General features: G+C 44.4%; 1 protein-coding gene across 1 annotated transcript; it reads left to right on the top strand.

The window, feature by feature from the left end:
- Positions 1-9,502: 9,502 nt before the first annotated feature.
- Positions 9,503-10,364, top strand: LOC308495257 (large ribosomal subunit protein eL8). Its single transcript, XM_081043178.1, has one exon. It carries the CDS (start codon positions 9,512-9,514, stop codon positions 10,310-10,312), a length of 801 nt encoding a protein of 266 aa, XP_080899304.1. The 5' UTR covers positions 9,503-9,511; the 3' UTR covers positions 10,313-10,364.
- Positions 10,365-19,786: the final 9,422 nt, after the last annotated feature.

The following is a 19,786-nucleotide window of genomic DNA, read 5'->3' as shown; positions in this document are numbered from 1 at the left end:
AGATTGGAGGAGTCAGCCGGGAGAAAAAGTGCTGGGGGCATTGCATGTAAAAGTATTCGGGAAGCTTCTGAGAGTTCAGTGTGACTAGGGTGTGGAATCTGAGACAGGGAATGACAGGTGAGCTGGAGTTACTGTCAAGGGTGGCCTTGCGGTGCCACGTTAAGAGTTCAGATTTGTGGGAACCTTTGAAGGCTTTGAAACAATCAGATTTACACTTGAAGTGTGGAGGGACAGACAAGTTTGCCCCATGACTGGGAGTTTCCATCAAGCTGCCTGGTAACCAGCTAGCAGGAGGGACTGGGCCCAAATCCAACTTCCTGGAGGTTCCTCTGCCCCGCGATGCAAAATCCGGCTTCCTACGAGGTCACAGGTGCCAGCAGCCTGTGTTCCCAGACAGCATCCCTGACCTACGGCATTTAAGCCCTGCTGGGATCCTCTGCGTGTACAGCTGTTGTCAGTGTTGCCCTATGGAAAGATAGACTCCCAGAGAAGAAACGTCCTTCCCTGGAGGACAGCCCCCAGGTGCAGCCTTTGTGTGTCTGCCTGAGACAGTGGGTGGCCGTGTGCCTCTTCTTTCTGACTCATCTTGCTGGTCAGTTCCCCTCATTAAAACCTTACCCTTTAGAGATGTTAGTATGTTGTGTGCCTTCACCCACGGCTTCACAGATGGCACCCACCATGAGGCAGTCTCCACATACTCCAGCTCTGGCCTTCTGGAAACTGCAAAAGGGGTCAGCTAAGCCATACCAGGGATGGACGACATCCGTCCTAGGGCTGGTGGTGGGAACTCTAGCTGAGCTGAAATCACGGTGAACATGTTACTGCAGTGCTTGTGTGTGGCCATGCCAAGTGCCACAAAGGCCCTGGGAATTCCTCCACGTAAGGCAGACTGAGATGATTTGATCCCTCAGCACTGGCTCACTTACAAATCCACCAGTCACGAGAGCCCTAGAGAAGAAGAAATTGGGAGAAAACAGCCCTCGTCCCAAGTGCCATTGGAACAGTAGGTACAACCTACCCTCCTAGATTTGAAACTTGTCATCGTGCAGTTACCATCCAGGGGCTTGCGGGATGGGGGTGGGGAACAGATGTACAGCCTGAGGGGCTGCAGGATTGGACTCCCAACAGCCATCACTGGAGTCCCTTCGAGCTTAAACTGTTTACCAAAGCCACACCCATGAGATAAGTGACACTGAACAGCCAGCATTTGGGCTTTACCACCAGAGTCCATTTTTGCTGAACGAATTGGCTAGTCTGAACATTGGAGAGAGAGCAAATGTGCCTGTCCCGTGCTTGAGCTGGATGCTCCTGGAAATCGAATTCACATAGCGGCAAGGAGGAGACTTCCCCGAGACACTGAGTGCAAACTGGATCATGCCTACCAAGCTCACCGCTGCTTTGAGGCGCTTTGCCCTTAAGCATGGTTGGACGAAAAGCCCGGGCATCCGGGATGACTTGTGGCCAAATGCAATTGATTCAGAGAATGCTGGTAAAGTTGACGGGGTCTTAAACAAAGTCATCCCTAACTTTGCTCCTCTGCCAGGGAGTAAGGGGTGGGATAATCCTTTAGGGCTGATGTCGGCCCCACCCAAAAGGGGCAAAGGAGAGAAGGGCCCTGTGCGATGCCCCAGGTCTCAGCAGAAATGAAAAGGGAGGAGGAGAGCACCACTCCAGACTTCCTTCCCGGTCTCCCTCAGGCAGCACGTGATGGCTCTGGATCTTGAACAAGGGGATTGTTAGCTAAGGACGTACTTGGGAAAAGCGTAGAGACTGGTGAGCTGATAAGCAACCCATGTCACTGTAGTGAGGTTGCAGAAAAAACATAGGGGTGCAAGAAACCAAAAATGACTGATTTTAGAGTGGGCGTTGAGAAGACCCCCCTATGGAGAGCTGATGCAAGGAGGTCCTGGGTGGGAGGATTTCCTTGGGAGAAAGAGGCCATTCGCTTCCCCCACTGCCTGGCCAGCAAACCTCCGAACCTTCCCGTGTCCTTAGGGAAGGGTCCAGAGGAGGAAGCTAAGCAGTTAGCCCCATCGTAATGCAGCTGAGACTCAGATACTCCCCATTCCCACAGGCCTCCGTGCCACTCAGGAGACTGATTTGCTAGGCCGACAGCTAGAGGGCCCTTCAATCCAGATTTGAGTCAGTTCAAAAGCAAACTTGGCCCAGGGCCCAGTCCTCTGCCTTCTTCCAGTGGAATGCTAACTTCCTGCCCTGGAACATAGGTGCAAGGAGAATGCAGCAGACCTGGACCTACCAGACACTGGAACCTGGAAAATTGTTCTTGGACTTGGCAAATGCACGGTAAATTCATCTCCCTGGCATGATTGGGGACCGCTTTTACTTCCAGCCAAGAGACTTGTCACAATCACGGCAGATGCCATTGGCCTCTCTGTTGAGGCCGTGCTTGTGGTGCCTTTGTCAGACGGCATAATTGGGAAAGACAGCTGGCTTCCATCAACCCAGCACACACTGTACACTGACCTGCTGGGTGAGTGTGGGCATTGGTCTCTGGCCTGGTGAACGCACAGCCTCTTGTATTTCCGGCCTTCCAGGATTGTGTGCTTGAAACAGTATCACAGAGCAGTAAGGGAGAAAGGAAACATAACAGGGCTTATTCCACAACCAGGAGGGAGCGGTAGGCCATGCTATTTTCCAATTCCCAGTCCTTTGAGCCAGTGAGTAAATCCAGTGTCCCTGACCCCTCATTACAGATTATTGTGGCTTTAACAGTGGCCACCAATAGTAGCACTCAAAGCCCCTGATATACACATTATACCAACAGGGCACTACACTGAAGCCATTACCGCCACTCGGTGGCCGTAGAACACTCAAAACATGGCTAGTCTGAAGTGAGACATGCGTACGTACAATACACAACCGATTTTGAAGACTTAACGCTGGAAAAGATGAAAAATACCTTAATGATTATTTTTTTAATATTTAAATGCTGAAATGTTAATATTTTGCATCTATTGGGTTAACTAAACTATGTCACAAATTAGTTATACCTGTCTCTTTTTCCCATTTTTTAAAAATTTCTTTTATTTTAAAGTTGATTGGGGTGACAATGGTTAGTAAAGTTACATAGGTTTCAGGTGTACAATTCTGTATTACATCGTCTATAAATCCCATTGTGTGTTCACCACCCAGAGTCAGTTCTCCTTCCATCACCATATATTTGATCCCCCTTACCCTCATCTACCATGCCCCTCCCCCTTACCCTCTGGTAACCACTACCTTTTTTTTTTCATAGTGATTACCAGAAATTTTGCAGTTACACAGTGGCTCACATTATATTACACTTGCACAGAACTGCCTTAGACGTTGCTAATGTGTTCTTCTCCAGATTTCTCTAGGAAGAAAAACAACGAGTTTGTTGGCACCTGGCACAGCATGAAGTTCACCTTGACCATCCTGCCTCAGGCGTTTTGGACTTCCCCAGCAATACTTAATAGCCGCAATCTATCAGTAATGACTTGGGCAAGCCCATTCTATTATACTGATGACATTTTGATAGCTGCCCTCCCAGAGGAAAGTGTTCTCGCCTTAATGCATCCTCTCTAAGCCCAGCCATCCAAAGGTGGCAGGGCCTTGAATGAGGATAGAGACCAGGGCCAGGCCACTTGAGTGCTCATCTTGGGGGCTATATGAGCAGCGGCCCAAAGAGAGATTCCACAGCCTAGTAAGGAAAAGCTGCTGGCCTTGCAGACACAAACTACACAAAACTACACAAACTACACAAAAGAGCCCTGATCACCTATTTGGCTTCTTGGGTGTTGGATCAGCACATCCTGGACCTAAGACTTTTAAGAATTTGTACTAAGTCACCAGACTGCTAGCTAAATTTGATTGGGGACCCCTGCAATGAGAAACCCCAGAAGCAATACAGGCAGCAGTAAAACAATGTCTTCCCTCCCAAACCTCCTCCCACTGTCCCCCTCCCCCGCAACTCATTCTGACCCCAGTCTCACATCTGATACCTCTGATGATAAGATTCTGCCATTATTGGGGATGGGTCATCTCTCCACTACTGAATGGTACATGCTTTTCAAATGACAATTATTGGTCCTGGTGGGGACATAGTGTCTCACTGAAGAAAAAAGTATAACTCTGAAATCCAATATTTCTGGCTTGCAATGGATTGTCCCTAAACCAAATTCCATCAGATGGGTGTATCAGTGATAGTCCAGTCGGGGAAACAGAAATCACACTAATGATTTTCACTGAGAAGTTAATATAGGGATTGGTTAAACAAATATTAAAGGACTGAAAATACAAAACATGAACATTATGGTAACACAGAGGTGAGATTGGCAGGAAGCATCTACCATCCTGAGGCCTGTATGAATGAAGGGAGGAGGCTGGGATGATGAGAACCCAAGAGCTCAAAGGAGAAGCCCATGGAGTTAAAACCCAGACCTCTAGGAAAGGGGCACTTTCGGTCAGTACTGGTACCTTGGTAACTCACAGGCAGACCTTTATGGGGCTGAGACTTAGGCCTGTGAGGAGGGGTGCCAGCCAAGTGGCTGGTGCTGGTGTGTGAGGAGACATTATGAAGCTGGTTTTGAGGGGAGCGATGGAAATCTGGAAATTCAGCTGGTACTCAAGTAAACCATTCCTGCCAGAGTGAAGAACCATAGTTTTCCAGTCTCCCCCTAGAGCTTCTTATCAGCAGAACCAGTAAAGAAGGATGGTGTGGAACTGAGACACAATAGCTTAATCATTGACAAAGTGCAACGAGCCAGAAAACTCAAATGGAAATGGAACATCCAACTGGGGGTCGAGTCAACTGCAAGAATAGGTGGCTGCCCACCCGGTAGGTATTGAGATGGCCCCATTGTCTGCTTTGCCTGAGTTACTGGCTCGATGGGGGGCCTCGATTTTGAGACTTGGTGCCATACAAGGAAGTCTGTTTCACTGATGGGTGAACAATTTCACTGGAATACTAAGCCATCTGTTATAATAACAGTAAGTGCTGACAACCCACGGCATTGGCTTGTCAAATGGTGCTTTTGTTAATAAAGCACTCTGCTTCTGGATGACTGAAATACACCTTTACACAGACTCATGAGCAGACAACTCTGACCCTGGGTTGGCCACACACTTCCTCGGCAAGTTGGGGGCACTCCTGTGGTTCTTAGGCATGCCCTGTAACCATCTTCCTCAATCTCAAGAGATGGCCTTTTGGTAAAGGAATTGTTAGCTCTGGGTCCCTGCAGAGCTTTTCATTCCAGGCTATAAAGTAAGGCCTGGTTCATTCTTGGGGGGGGCGGGGCTCATGGACCCCAGCTCATTGGGCATGGAGAGATCTAGCCCTGGGAAGCAAGTAGAGGATAAAGGGGCAAATAACCTCTCTGTTTTCCTAGTCCAGATATGGACACCCTGTACCTATCTGGAGCAGTGACAATAATGCCAACTATCACACAACTAGCTATGTCACTCCCAACTTGATTTGGCTATGAGGGATCTTATCAGCATCCCACTATCAAACCGTACCGTAGGTATCACTGCTACCATTAGTGGCCTCAGCCACTGTTTGCTTTGACCTTGTACTCTCATGTGTCCAGCCTCTGTGATGTCCAGGCAGAGGCTTAGCTTGGATCCCACCCAGAGCAGCGTTTGTGTGTGTGCCACCCCTTTCCAGGACTAGTTCTTCCGCGTGTTAAGACAGCCTCCCTTGCTTCCCCTGCCTCCCCCTGGGACACAGGGTTAGCTGCTTCCCTAGAGTAGCCATACAATGCTTTGGTGGATCAGCAGGATCTCCCTGGGGGCATTAGGGACACAGTTTATCACTACTTTACATGGGTTTTCACCTCATCCAGAGGTGTTTCGAAGGCTCACCTGGGGAGATTACCAATGAGCTAGCTGGGAGTTTCACTACCAAAGATATCCTTGACTTTTATGTCTGGTCGTGCTGGATATCCGCCTGGCTTCGGGTTACTTACTGACTAGGCAGTGCCCTCTGTAGCCAACACTCCTTGCTGCTTCTGGCTCATTATTCTTCACTGCGAATGGAGCTATCCAACAGCAACTATAGGAGCTACCGTGTTTCCCTGAAAATAAGCCCCAGTGAAGACCGTCAGCCAGATGGGCGCATTTAGCACGTTATGACGATGTTCCAGAAGAAGACGACATGACTGTCTTTGAATAAATGTAGATTGTTGTACATGAAAAAATAAGACATCCCCTGAAAATACACCCTAATACATCTTTTGGAGCAAACATTAATGTAAGACCCGGTCTTATTGTTGAGGAAACACAGTAGCCACATGGCGCTAAACCACCTCCTCTAAGCCCTGGATCTTCTTCTCATGGCTTGGCCTGGAATCCATGACTAGAGCTTTCAGAGAACTCTACAGTTTTCATGACGAACTTTGTACTCTTACTGAGGACCCTCCTCATTTTACAATGACTTCTTTGCCATTGTCACCAAGTCCAGAAAATCCATTGAAAACTCCAGTTAATTTCTGGCACCAATGGGATGGTAGGTCTCACTGTGGGATAATCACAGAACATGAGACCATGGGCCTCGTCTTATTAACACTTGGGCTTGTAAGTTACCCCAATGAAACTTATTCTTGTGCCCATTCTGCATTACATGGTGGTGTTTTCTTTCACCCACCATTCAAAGATAGATTAAAGGGGGCAAGACAAGAGGCAGGGAGGCCAGATTGGAATAATGAGCCAATGCAATGGCAGTGAGAATAGTGAAGAGGGGTGGGATTGCTATGATATTTAGGAAATAGAATCAGTGAGACTTGGTGATTATTACGTGTGTGGAAAAGAACTGGGGTTGTGATTCACAGATTTTTGGCTTGAGTAATGTTTTTCTTTTAGTGGAATGAAGATTTATTCATTCAGCTAATGTTTATTCAAAGGTTTATTAAACATATACCATGAGTCAGGCAGTGTATTTGATGCTGTAGATGCAGAAGAAGAGGACACTGGGCGGCAGAGAAAATAGCATAAAATAAAAGGTAATTACATCACAAATAGAAACCACGTGCCTCCTCACGTGATGCCCTGAGAAGGGCACAACACACTTCTGTAGTGCTCCTGCTAAAAAGAAAAACAAAATTAATGAGCTGAATCTAATCATGTGGAAATACCAGACAGGCTCTAATTAATGGACATCATACCAAATAAATGGTTTATACTCTTCACAGTTATTGAGGTCATGAAAGACAAAGAAACACTGAGGTACTGGTTCTGATCAAAGCATACTAAAACAACATGACAGTGAAATACAACATGTGATCCTGGGTTGGACATTGAAATTGAAACTACTATTATCTTTTGTTATAAAGGTCATTATTGAGAAAATTGGCTATGCATAAGGGCTGTAGATTACATAATAAGACAATGCTAATTAGCCAATTTTGGTAATGGTACTGTAATTACATAAGAGAATGTTCTTGTGTTTAGGAAATACACAAAGTATGTAGAAGCAAAGGACTGAGATATGAACTGGAAGAAGTTTTCAGCAGTAGCATAGTGACTAAGCATTCTTAGGCTCTGGGGTTAGAGTGCCTGAGTTCTAATCCCAGTACAGCTATTTACTACCTATGAGACTTTGGGCCAATTATTTAAATAGTCTATAAATTAAATTTCCTCGTCAGTAAAATGTATGATGCGAATCACAGCACTTACTTCATAGAGATGGTATGAGGGTGAAATTGGTGAGCATATGTGTGGCACTGAGACCTATGTCTGACACATACATATAAACTTCAGTGTTGGCTGCGTGTAAGCTATTCTGCCTGTGTCCCATGAATACAGAGAGAAACGGGACATGACTCCTTTGTTCAAGGAGTCACAGTCTAGTGGAAGAAGTAAAAAGGTTAACAGATAATAATGAAAGCATAGGACGAGTGCCCTGCTAGGGAGTTGAGCTGAGTGCAACCGAGGTTGGGACAAGGAATCCTGTCCGAGGAAGTCAAGAGAAGTTTTCCAAGTGTCTTATGGTTTGAATTGGATCACAAGAGGTGAACAGGAGTTTGTCAAAAATGCACTTTTCACACTTTCACCAGGCCAAGGGCCTCATAGCTGCAAAAGCACAGAGTTCCAGAAATGGCATTATTATAGCGTAACGTAGGTAATGCCATTTTGGTTGGCAGAAGGGCCAGACTCACCTGCCAAGTGTGTGTGGGGAGAGGGGCAGCATGGACAGCCAGGCAGCTGACACAGTCAGTTCAGATCCCAGCTTAGATGTCACCTACAGCCTCAAGCAACTCACACAATCTCTCTGAACAGCAGTTTCTCCTTAGAATGAGATATTAACACCTTCCCAAGGCCTGTTAGGGGAATTAATGTAATGTGCTCTCCACAGTGCCCAGCACACAGCTCTTCCTCAGTAAAGGATAGCTGTAATCATAACTGGTGTTAGACATTTCCAGGGCTCACCAGAATTTCTGCTTCTCCTTTCCTTCCAGGCACAGGCCTCCCTGAGTGAAGCGTGGCTCTGTAACTTCCTTTGGCTGATGAGGTGGAAACAGAAAGGAGAAGCGGCCTTTCTGGGTCAAAGCATTGAAGAGTTGCATTGCTATATCTCTCCACACTCTCTTCCCCGGACACAGCAATTTGAAAGGTCAAGGTGAGATGGCAGCAGGTCCTGTGCCAATTCCAGATACAGGAAAAGAGGCATCATTCACTCTCCCACCTTGTTGATGGGGTGATAAATTTGGATGCAAGGTTTTTAAGCATGCTTTTTGACAGAGGAATTCCAACTCAATGTAAAGAAAGAAATGCCACCAGAAAGATTCACGGCTAGCTACGTCAAGCCCTCTTGGCCTTGCAAAAGCTCCCACACAGGAAGCTGAGGAAGCAGTAAACATTCAGCCTATCTTGCTCTGAATTAACTGTGAATTCTGGTTTTCACTTTCAAGCACCATAGGGTTAATACTATTATAGCGTAGCCTTCTAAGAAAGCATAAGAAGGGGATCTAACGTGGTCGGGGGTCAGGAAAGGCCTCCTGAAGAAGTAATATTTAAGGGGAAGCCTGAAGGAGGAGGAGGAGGAGGAGTTAGCTAAGGGGAAGGGAAAGCATGCATGTGCAAAGGCAGGAGAGAGTGTTGTGAGTCTGGGAAGTTGGGTGTGGCCATAACACATGGATGAGGAAAAGGAGCAAGAGCTAAGGCCCAGAGCAGGTGAGCTCTCCTGAACCATGAACTAGGGAATTCGGGTTATCAGGGCAAATACCAGCTGTTGAGGGGTCTTAAGCAGGGGAATGACATAATCAGATTTACATCTTCACAAGAATGCAATGGTCACAGTGTGGTGAATGGATTGGAGTGGGCAAGACCACAGGGAAGAGGCCAGTTGAGAGTATTTCAAGAATCCAGAGATAATGAGGGGGAGGCAGTGGAGACAGAGAGCAGTGGATGGAATAGAGACATTGGGTATTAGTCAGCGCTCCCCCCAGAAACAAACTCAGTAGGATATATAAAATCGAGGTTGATTTTAAGAAATAAGAAAATGGCTTATGGCTCTCTCCTTCCGTTGTCCAAGATGCCCAAAGGGAAGAAGGCCAAGGGGAAGAAGGTGGCGCCGGCGCCCGCCGTCGTCAAGAAGCAGGAGGCCAAGAAGGTGGTCAACCCGCTGTTCGAGAAGCGGCCCAAGAATTTCGGCATCGGACAGGACATCCAGCCCAAGAGGGACCTCACCCGCTTTGTCAAATGGCCCCGGTACATCCGGCTGCAGCGGCAGAGAGCGATTCTCTACAAGCGTCTGAAAGTGCCCCCTGCCATCAACCAGTTCACCCAGGCCTTGGACCGCCAGACAGCTACTCAACTGCTTAAGCTGGCTCACAAGTACAGACCAGAGACAAAGCAAGAAAAGAAGCAGAGGTTGTTGGCTCGGGCTGAGAAGAAAGCTGCTGGCAAGGGGGATGTTCCCACCAAGAGGCCACCTGTCCTTCGAGCAGGGGTTAACACTGTCACCACTTTGGTGGAGAACAAGAAGGCTCAGCTGGTGGTGATTGCACATGACGTGGATCCCATCGAGCTGGTGGTCTTCCTGCCTGCCCTGTGCCGTAAGATGGGGGTTCCCTACTGCATCCTCAAGGGGAAGGCCAGGCTGGGGCGTCTAGTCCACAGGAAGACCTGCACCACCGTCGCCTTCACACAGGTTAACTCGGAAGACAAAGGAGCGCTGGCTAAGCTGGTGGAAGCTATCCGGACCAATTACAATGACAGATACGATGAGATCCGCCGTCACTGGGGAGGCAACGTCCTGGGCCCCAAGTCGGTGGCTCGCATTGCCAAGCTGGAAAAGTCAAAGGCTAAAGAACTGGCCACCAAGCTGGGCTGAGTGTACACTGTTGGTGTTTTCTGTACATAAAAGTAATAAAAAGTCGCCTTTAGCCGGTGAAAAAAAAAAAAAAAAAAAAAAAAAAAAAAAAAAAGAAAATGGCTTATGTAATTGTGGGGGCTGGTATGTTCAAAGGTCACACAGGGCAGTTGGTTAGAGCATGGTGCTGATGACACCAAGGTTGCCGGTTCGATCCCCGCATGGGCCACTGTGAGCTGCGCCCTCCTTAAAAACAAACGAATAAATAAATAAATAAATAAATAAATAAATAAATAAATACATAAATAAATAAAAAGAATGACAAAGGTCACAGGGCAGGCTGGCAGGCTGAAGTGGATGCTGCCATCTTGAAGCAGAATTTCTTCAGGGAAACCTCAGTTTTGCTCTTAAGGTCTTTCGACTAATTAGGTGAGGCCCAGCCAGATGATTGAGGGTCATGTGCCTTACTGCAAGTCAACTCATCGGCTGTAGATGTTAAGCACAGCTCTCAAGTACATTCACCGTGATGCCTAGATTCATGTTTGATTGAATGACTAGACTCTACACATTGGCCAAATTCACACATAAAACAAACCATCACGCATAGTTGCAGAGGTGCAAGAGAGAACTTGTGTTGATTCAATGAACGGGGATTGAAGGCTATAGAGGAATCAGGAAGGCTCCCAGATTTCCCACTTGAGCAACTGGATCAAAGGTAATAGTACTGATTGAGACAGCAATAGAACAATAGAACAATAGAGAACAATAGAGAAAGTGAAGGTTTGTGGTAGATAGTCATCAATTTTGGATGTGAGCTGTTTTAAGAGCTTGAGTTATCCAAGTGGAGAAGTGGGGACAGAGTCCCCGAGAGCAGTTTCCAGGCCCTGGGCCTCACGTGGAAAGGTGCTGGATCGGGTGGTGGATGGCTGTCAGCTGCAACCAGTTACCCAATTGGCCACAAATATAGCTGCCATGGCTACGCTGGTTGGTTGGTTGGTTGGCAGACAGAGAACTAGACGGTGGATTGTGGATCGTGTGGCTGCTACTTCCTGTGTCTCGCCTGGTCGCCAGTGAGACTGCGGTACATGAAGACCCCTTGTTGGGGTAGTGGCGGATGTTTGCTTTGTATCTCCAGCCCAGCCAGCAGCGAGAATATAGTGGCATGAACCCCCTATCCATGACTCTGTTGGTGTTCCTTTTTGGCCTCACCATATCCTGTGTTCTTATGTGGGGAGCGGGACCACAGGCCCCGCATGACAGTGGGGTTCAGAAGAGAGATGTAAACTATAATTTTAGAGATATAATGGCAGTCAGCTGCAGGAGTGCACATAATCATTGCAGAAATAGTTTCAAGTGAGAAAGAAAAGAGAAGAAGGTCCAGGGGAAGACCCTGAGAAGGGCCTAGAAGACGAGGATTCAGCAGAGTAAATGCCAAACAGCAGCAAGACATGTAGGAAACCAGGAGGTGGAGATCTCAAAGCACCAAAAGGAGAGGCTGCTTCACGAAAGAGGGAGCAGATCTAGTGCCATTGTTTATCCTTTGGACTCCAGGAAGCCAATAAAGATTTTTAAGTCAGAGGAATCATTTGACGGCGGTGAGTAGGGTGGATTAGAACTGAGACCCAATTGGTTGGGAGATCACTTAAGAAACTTTTTCTGGATAAGGGAAGAAGTCATGAGGGTCTAAGCTAGGACTATTGAAGTAGGAATAGAAGGGAGGAATGGGACTATGGAGTATTTTGAAGCAAAATCAACAGGTATGTAATTGGATATGAGAGATGGAAAAATCCAAAAGGACCCCAAGGTCTTAATTCTACAGGGTCAGGAGTAGGATCAGGACATCCACAGGAAAAGGGAAGTGAGGTACTGGTTTGGGAGGAAAAGCTCTAATGGTTAGGCCTGGATATACTTGTAGGTGTGACAGGATATCATCCCTGATTCGCACACATACCATATCTACCATGTTTTTTCATTCCTCTGAGTCTCTGTTCAGCCTCCTCCATGAAAAATGCCTTTTGCATCTTGTTTGCCTGGACATTTTCTATTCAATCTTCAAAGCCCAAATTAAATGTCAGTTCTCAGTAGCTTTCACTGACAAGTTTAGGCTGTTATTTGCCCTCTCCTCTGTGTTCCTACAGCTCTGTATTCATACTTTTGTTTTTAAGAATATTCATCTCATTGTGATAGAATTGTATTGTACATGCCTGCTTCTCACACTTGCCCAGGGCTTCTGACTTATTCCATCTGCTTCTCCTAGAAGCAAGAATGTTGAACTTGACCTCCAGCTTGGAGCACACGATAGAGATGAGGCTAGATATTCAAACAGGAAAGCGTTGTTGCCATAGTGGTGACCTCTGAAGAGATGAAAGTAAATATATCACTCTGGGGGGAAAAAATCTAGAGAACACAAAGAATAGATAGCAGGGGGCTAAATCTTGGGGGGAATATGTACATTTAGCCAATGTGATGAGGATTCGAAGGACATGGGAATTGTGCTTTGTCATAGTAATTATACATTTAAATACAAAGGGTGCCCAAAAATGTATACACATTTTAAGAAAGGAAAAAACTGTATTAAAATTGTAATACAATGAATAATGCTAGCATTCCTTTTATTAACGACATCTTTGGAGCAAATGTTGTACTACACATTGCACTGTAATTCAATTCAACTTCGACAAGTAATACATAGATAATAGCTCTTAAAATGCGTACATTTTTTTTGGCACGCCGGGTATATGGCTATTGAGCATTTGCTAATGTGGCTACTGTGACTGAGAACTGATTTCTTAATTCTGTGTAATTAATTAATTAAAATGTACATTTAAATAGCCACATTTGGCTACTGGATACTGTAGAGAGCAACAATAGTGACTGTAGATGCCTGTCACAGGACTGAATCTGAGGAGGAATTAGCAGTCAAGGCTGGAGTCTGAGTTCCAGCGAGACCATTTTGTTGATCTGTAACAAGCAGCCATGATTCTGGCGTCGGCCTCAGGCCCCATGCATTCAACAGTTAACAAGAACTAGAAGGGCCAGGCCTTGAATGGGGGAGGGGCACAAGATCCCCTGCCAGCCGTTAAAAGTGGGCGGGGCCTGGGGACAAAGGCTGGCAAATCACGTGTTGCCACGGGGTACCGCGCATGCGTCCGTGCCTGGAAACTTCTAGATCACCGGTGGCCGGCGGTGAGGCGTCGTCTCCGCCAGGCCGCCGTGCCTTTGGAGGAGAGGTTGATAATTGGGAGAACCACGTCTCAGACTAGGGCATTGCAGCGAATGCGCTGAAGATTGACCAGTTGCGATATTGAGATGGGGTTCACTGACGAGGACCCTGTAGTGGTATCATACTCCGGCAACAATAGTCCCAAGGGCAAGGCCATCATGGCTGCCGTGTCGCAGCCCCCATCGCAGGCGTACCGTTGCGGCCAGCCGCGCCACTCTCTGATGAAGAAGTGGACCTGCAAGCGCTTCAGGACGCTGTTGTCAACCGTTGGTGTTTTGCTGTTGCTGTGCTGCTACCTGAATACTAGTGAGTGTCCTTCCCCAGGCCTAGCAACAGGCCATGGGGCAGCCACCCGCGGAGCCTGCACCCCGCCAATCCCACCCCACCGCCCGGCCGTACCCACTCGCCTTCCCCCGTCTCCATCCACTCCCGCCATCGGCTCCACCCCACCGGCCTCTCTCTCCTTGTCTCCCTTCACAACTGTAGTCCCCGCTTGGCTTCCCTCAGAAAGCCCTTCTGTCCCAGACTTTCCCTCACCAAACACTGACCTCCCTGACCTCCCCGCCTGTTTAGAAAAATGAGGGTGGAATTCACAGAACATAAAATTAATTATTTTACAACTGGCAATTCAGTGGTGTTTACTATACTTGAACATTGTACAGCCACCACTTCTATTTCTAAAATATTTTCATCACTCTAAATGAAAATCCACACCCATTAATAACACCGTTCCTCCCCATTTTCTAGCCCCTGACCACCCCCAATCTTCTTGCTGTCTCTATGGATTCACCTAGTCTGGACATTTCATAGAAATGTTAACATAATACGTATCCTCTTGTGTCTGGCTTGTTTAGCTACATAAAGTTTCCGAGATGTATCCATGTTATACTATGTATCCGTACTTTATTCCTTTTTTTGGCTGAGTATTCCACCGTATGGCTGTATTGCATTTCGTTTATGCATTTATCACTTGATGGTCATTTGAGTTGTTTCCAGTTGTTGGCTATTATGAATAATATTGCTGTGAACACTCATGTACAAGTTGTTCTCTCAATATATTTTCAATTCTTTTGGGCATAGACTTAGGTCGGAGTGGAACTGCTGGGTCATATGACAGTTCCATGTTGAACTTTTTGAGCAAGTCCCAAACTGTTTTACAAAGTAACTAAACCATTTTGCATTGTCACTAACAATGTACAAGGGTCCCAATTTTACCATCTGTTAGCACACCCCCCTTTTTTATTATTGCCATTCTAGCAAGTGTGAAGTGGTATCTTATTGTGGTTTTCATTAGTATTTCCGTAATGTCTAATGACATTGAGCATCTTTTCATGTGCTTTCTGACATTTGTATATCTTCTTTGGAGAAATGTCTATTTAAGTCTTTTAACCGTTTTTTTTATAATATAATATTCTATTTTTTATTTTTATTAAATTTATTGGGGTAACATTGGTTAATCACGTTATATGTTTCAGGTGTACAACATTATAATAAAACATCTGTATACTCAATTATGTGCTCATCTTCCAAAGTCTGGTTTCCTTCCGTTACCATTTATTTGACCCCCTTTACCCTCTCCTGTGACCATTTTTAAATAGGTTGTTTGCGGTTTTGTTATTGAGTTGTAAGAGTTCTTTATATATAATGTATATATGATTTGTAAATATTTTCTCCCATTCTGTCGGTTGTCTTTTCACTTTCTTGACATGTATATGTACATATATATGTACACATATATATGTACATATATATATATATATATATTTTATGCACAGAAGTTTTTCATTTCGAGGAAGTCCAATTAATATGGTATTTTATTTTGTTACTTGTGCTTTTGGTGTCATAGCCAAGAATCCATTGCCAAATCCAAAGTCATGAAGATTCATTTCTATGTTTTCTTTTGAGAGTTTTATGGTTTTAGCCCTTATATTTATGTTGCTGATCCATTTTGAATTAATTTTTTATATAGGGTGTGTTAAGGGTACAATTTCATTCTTTTGCATGTGGATATCCAGTTGTCTCAGCACCATTTATTGAAGAGACATTCCTCATTCCCCAGTGAATGGTCTTGGCACCCTTGTGGAAAATCAGTTGACCATAGATTTATGGGTTTATTTCTGGACTCTACTTCTATTCTGTCTATCCCTATGTGAGTATTATATTCTTTTGATTACTGTAGCTTTGTGGCAAGTTGAGAAATTGCGACATGTGAGTCCTCCAATTTTGTTCTTTATTCATATTGATCTGAGTACTTAAGACCTCTTGCAATTCCATATAAATTTGAGGATCAGATTTTCTATTTATACAAAAATGCCATTGGAGTTTTTAGAAGGATTGCATTGAATCTGCAGATCACTTTGGGCAGTATTGCCATCTTAACAATATTAAGTATACCAATCCATGAACGTGGGATGTCTTTCCATTTATTTATGTCTTTAATGTTTTGTAGTTATCAGTGTACAAGTCTTTAATCTCCTAGATGTTTTGATAGTGTTATAAATGGAATTATTTACTGAATTTCCTTTTCGGATTGTTCATTGCTGGTGTAAAGAAGCACAACTGATTTTTGCATGTTGATCTTGTACTCTGCAACTTTGCTGAATTTGCTTATTAGCTCTAGTAGGTTTTGTTGTGGACTTTAAAAAATATTCTATATATAGGATCATGTTATCTGTGAATGGAGATAGTTTTGCTTCTTTCCTTACACTTCGGATGTCTTTTATTTCATTTTATGTCCTAATTGCTTTGGCTATAATTTCCAGTACAATGTTGAGTAGCAATGGTAAAAGTGGGCATTGTTCTTAACCTTAGGGGGAAAGCTTTCAGTCTTTATTACTGATTATGATGTTAGCTGTTGATTTTTCATAATTGCTCTTTATCATATTGAGGAAAAGCCCTTGTATTCATAGTTTGCTAGGTGATTTTATTATGGAAGGTGTTGAATTTTGTCAGATCTTTTTTCTTTGTCAATGGAGATGAACATTTTTCCTGTGAAAAATATTCCTATGAATAGTTTTCCTTCATTCTATTAATGTGGTATATTACATTAATTTTCGATGTTGAATCACCCTTGTATTTTTGGGATAAACCTGACTTGACCATTGTGTGTACTGTTTTCAATATGCTGTTGCATTTGGGTTGCTAGTATTTTGTTGAGGCATTTTTGCATTTGTACTCATACATGATATTGGATTGTAGCTTTTTTTTGTGTGTGTGGTGTCTTTGGCGTTGGTATCAGGTTAATAGTGGCATTATAGAATGAGTTAAGAAGTGTTCCTTTATTTTTTGGAAGAGTTTGAGAAGAATTGGTGTTAATTCTTCTTTAAATATTTGGTAGAAATCACCAGTGAAGCCATCAGCTCCTTGACTTTTCTTTGTTAGGAGGTTTTGATTAGTGTTTCAATCTCTTTAATTGCTATAGGTCTTCTCTGAAAGGTCTTCCTTCCCTAACCTCCTTTCACAAAGTACTAAATCTTCTCACTAACTTTCATAAATGACTTTCTTTCCCTCATGAATGACTTTTCTTCCTTATTTCTTTTAAGGCCTTCTTTTTATTACCTCCCATCACATAATACTAACCTCCCTCACTTCCCCACTCAAAGTACTAACCTCCATCACCTCCTCTCTTAAAGCTCTTCTACCCCTAACCTCACCATAACCCCCCCAACCTCACCTGTCAAATTCCTTTTTCTATCACATCCATTCACAGAGACCTTTCCTTGCTCATTTCCCCTCACAAGGACCTTCCCTTCTTTCGTGGTTGCCTTCCCTGCTTCCTCTACCCTCACGATTGACTTCCCTCTTTCACTTCCTCCTTCAAAGTCCTCCTTCTCTCAAGCCCTCTTCTCATCTGTGTTCTCAAAGAAGTAGCCTCCTTTACGCATGCTCATCAAGGCCTTCCCTTTGTCACCTCACTCCACAAATGCCTTCCCTCCCTCATCACCACTCCAAAAGTTCTTCTTAACCTTCAGTCAAGGACCTTTCATTCTTCACCTCCCCCCCCATGACTTTCCTTTGCTCACCTTATAGGCCTTGTGTCCCCTTCTTCAAAAACCTTGCTTCCTTATCTCATAAAGCCTTTTACTCCCCTCACTCAAAGGTCTTCACTCCCTAGCCTCCCTTTTAAAATGACTTTATTCTCTGACCTCACATTGTCCTTCTCTAACTGATTTTCACAAAGTCCTTCCCTCACTCAGTCAAAATCCTTCCCTTACCTCCCTATTTGCCCTCCTCTAGGCCTTTGCTCAGCCCTCTCTCAGATGCCGCTTTTAGCCCTTCCAGGGCTCCCCTTCTTCCCATCCACAGGTTTCTCCTCCCTTAACACCCAAAGGTACTTTTTGCCTTCCCCAAAAAAGTCTGTGTCTCCTCCTTCTACTCAGTGGTCTTGCTGCTTCCCTTTCTTCACACAAAGTCTTTCTCAACTCCTCCTCCAACTCTTTCTTGTCCTTCGTCCCCAACACCCTCAAATACTTTTCCTTTATCTGTGGCCTATTCTCTCCTTGGATTCAAGTTGGCCTCCTCAAAAGGGCCGTATCTCCCATGGCCTGCCCTACCTCCCAAACCCTTCAGGTAGTATTCTCCTCGTCTGCATAAAGACCTTGGTTTTCTCAAAGCCTTCCTCCATCTCCCTCAAGCTCCAGGCTCAAGCCCAAACACCTTCCACCTTCCCCACCTGTAATCTCAATGACTTCTCTCTCCCTGTCCTCCCCAGAGGCCTTCCATCCCCCTAACCAAGATCCTCCCACAGTCAAAAAAGGAAGCAAAAATTGGGCCAGAGGCATTGTAAGCAAAAGGAACAGAGACCTCTGTATACTATGTCACAACCGTGTGGGTTTATAACTTTTTGTGAGGGATGAAATTCAAAGTTAAATAAAGTATATACTATGCATTCTTTCATCTAAACTACTTTAAGTAAATTAGAAAAATATGACTTCTGCTCTTCAAAAAGTATTGAAAGATACCCTTTAATAATGGTTTACAAGCCATGTTACTTATGTTTTTTATTCATTTAAAATACTAAAATATTTCTGAATCACTTTTACTGTGTTGATAAACGTTAGTTGCAAATACAACTCAGATCCTTGTAAAGTGAGAGCTCTATCATTCTCTGAAAAAGTAAGTTAAAAATAACACTATAAATTGGACATTCTTTTTTCTTAGTCTGTGAATTCCTCATTTTTCTATTTCTATTTTGAGTAGATCTCTTACAAAAAAAAAAAAAGAATACTGTTATTCAGTGTGATTTCTTTATCTCCATGAGGACTTTTTCCAATATAGGTTTACCATGTTTTTCCCTAAAAAAACCAAATCCCTGACTCATTCTTTGTATTATCAGATTCCCAGGAGATAATATGTGACTGGCTGGACTAAATTTCATTTAAAATGATTTAACTTAATTAATGTAACTAAATGCACTGGTATGGCTTGAATGGTGTCCCACCACCAAATAATGTTGGAATATTAATCCCCAGTACCTCAGAATGTGGCCTTATTTGGAGATAAGGTCTTTATAGAGGTAATCAAGTTAAAATGAGGTGGGCCCTAATCCAATATGACTGGTGTCCTTATTAAAAGGGGAATTTGGACACAGAAGTAGACATTCATAGAGGAAAGACTATGTGAATAGAAGCAGAGAGAAGAGAGCCATCTACAAGCAAGAAGGAAAGCCTTCCCTCACAGCCCTCAAACTAACCAAGCCTGTTTACATCCGGATTTTGGACTTGTAGCCTCCAGAACTGTGAGACAGTAAATTTCTGTTGTTTTAAACCACCCAGTTTATGGTGCTTTGTTGCAACAAGTATTGCAAATGTATACTGAGAGGCAAGATATGGACCTGGAACATTATGGTGAAAGCTGGGACATAGTCCTAGAGCTAAAATTCCCCTTCTCCTTCCTAGACAGACCCATCTGAGTTCTCTTAGACTTAATGCCACCAAGGGGAATTGAGGTTGAGGGACCTGAGGTAATTCTGAAATAGCTCCACTTTGAATGTTTCTTGCCAGTCCCTTCTGGTTTGCAAAGCTTCTGTTGAGAAATCAGCTGACAATCTTATGAGATCTCTTGTATGTAACTAACTGCTTTAACCTTTGTCGTTTTATTTATAATATGTCTCGGTGTGGGCCTCCCTGGGTTCATCTTGTTTGGCCTCTCTGAGCTTCCTGGGCTTGTATGTCTATTTCCTTTGCCAGGTTAGGGAAGTTTTCAGTCATTACTTCTTCAAATACATTCTTAATTCCTTGCTTTCTCTTTCTTCTGGTACCTGTGTGATGTGA

This window comes from Rhinolophus hipposideros (assembly GCF_964194185.1).
Source record: "Rhinolophus hipposideros genome assembly, chromosome: X".
Lineage (NCBI taxonomy): Eukaryota > Metazoa > Chordata > Mammalia > Chiroptera > Rhinolophidae > Rhinolophus > Rhinolophus hipposideros.
Note: the sequence above shows the minus strand (reverse complement) of the source record. Positions and strands in the feature narration are given on the sequence as shown.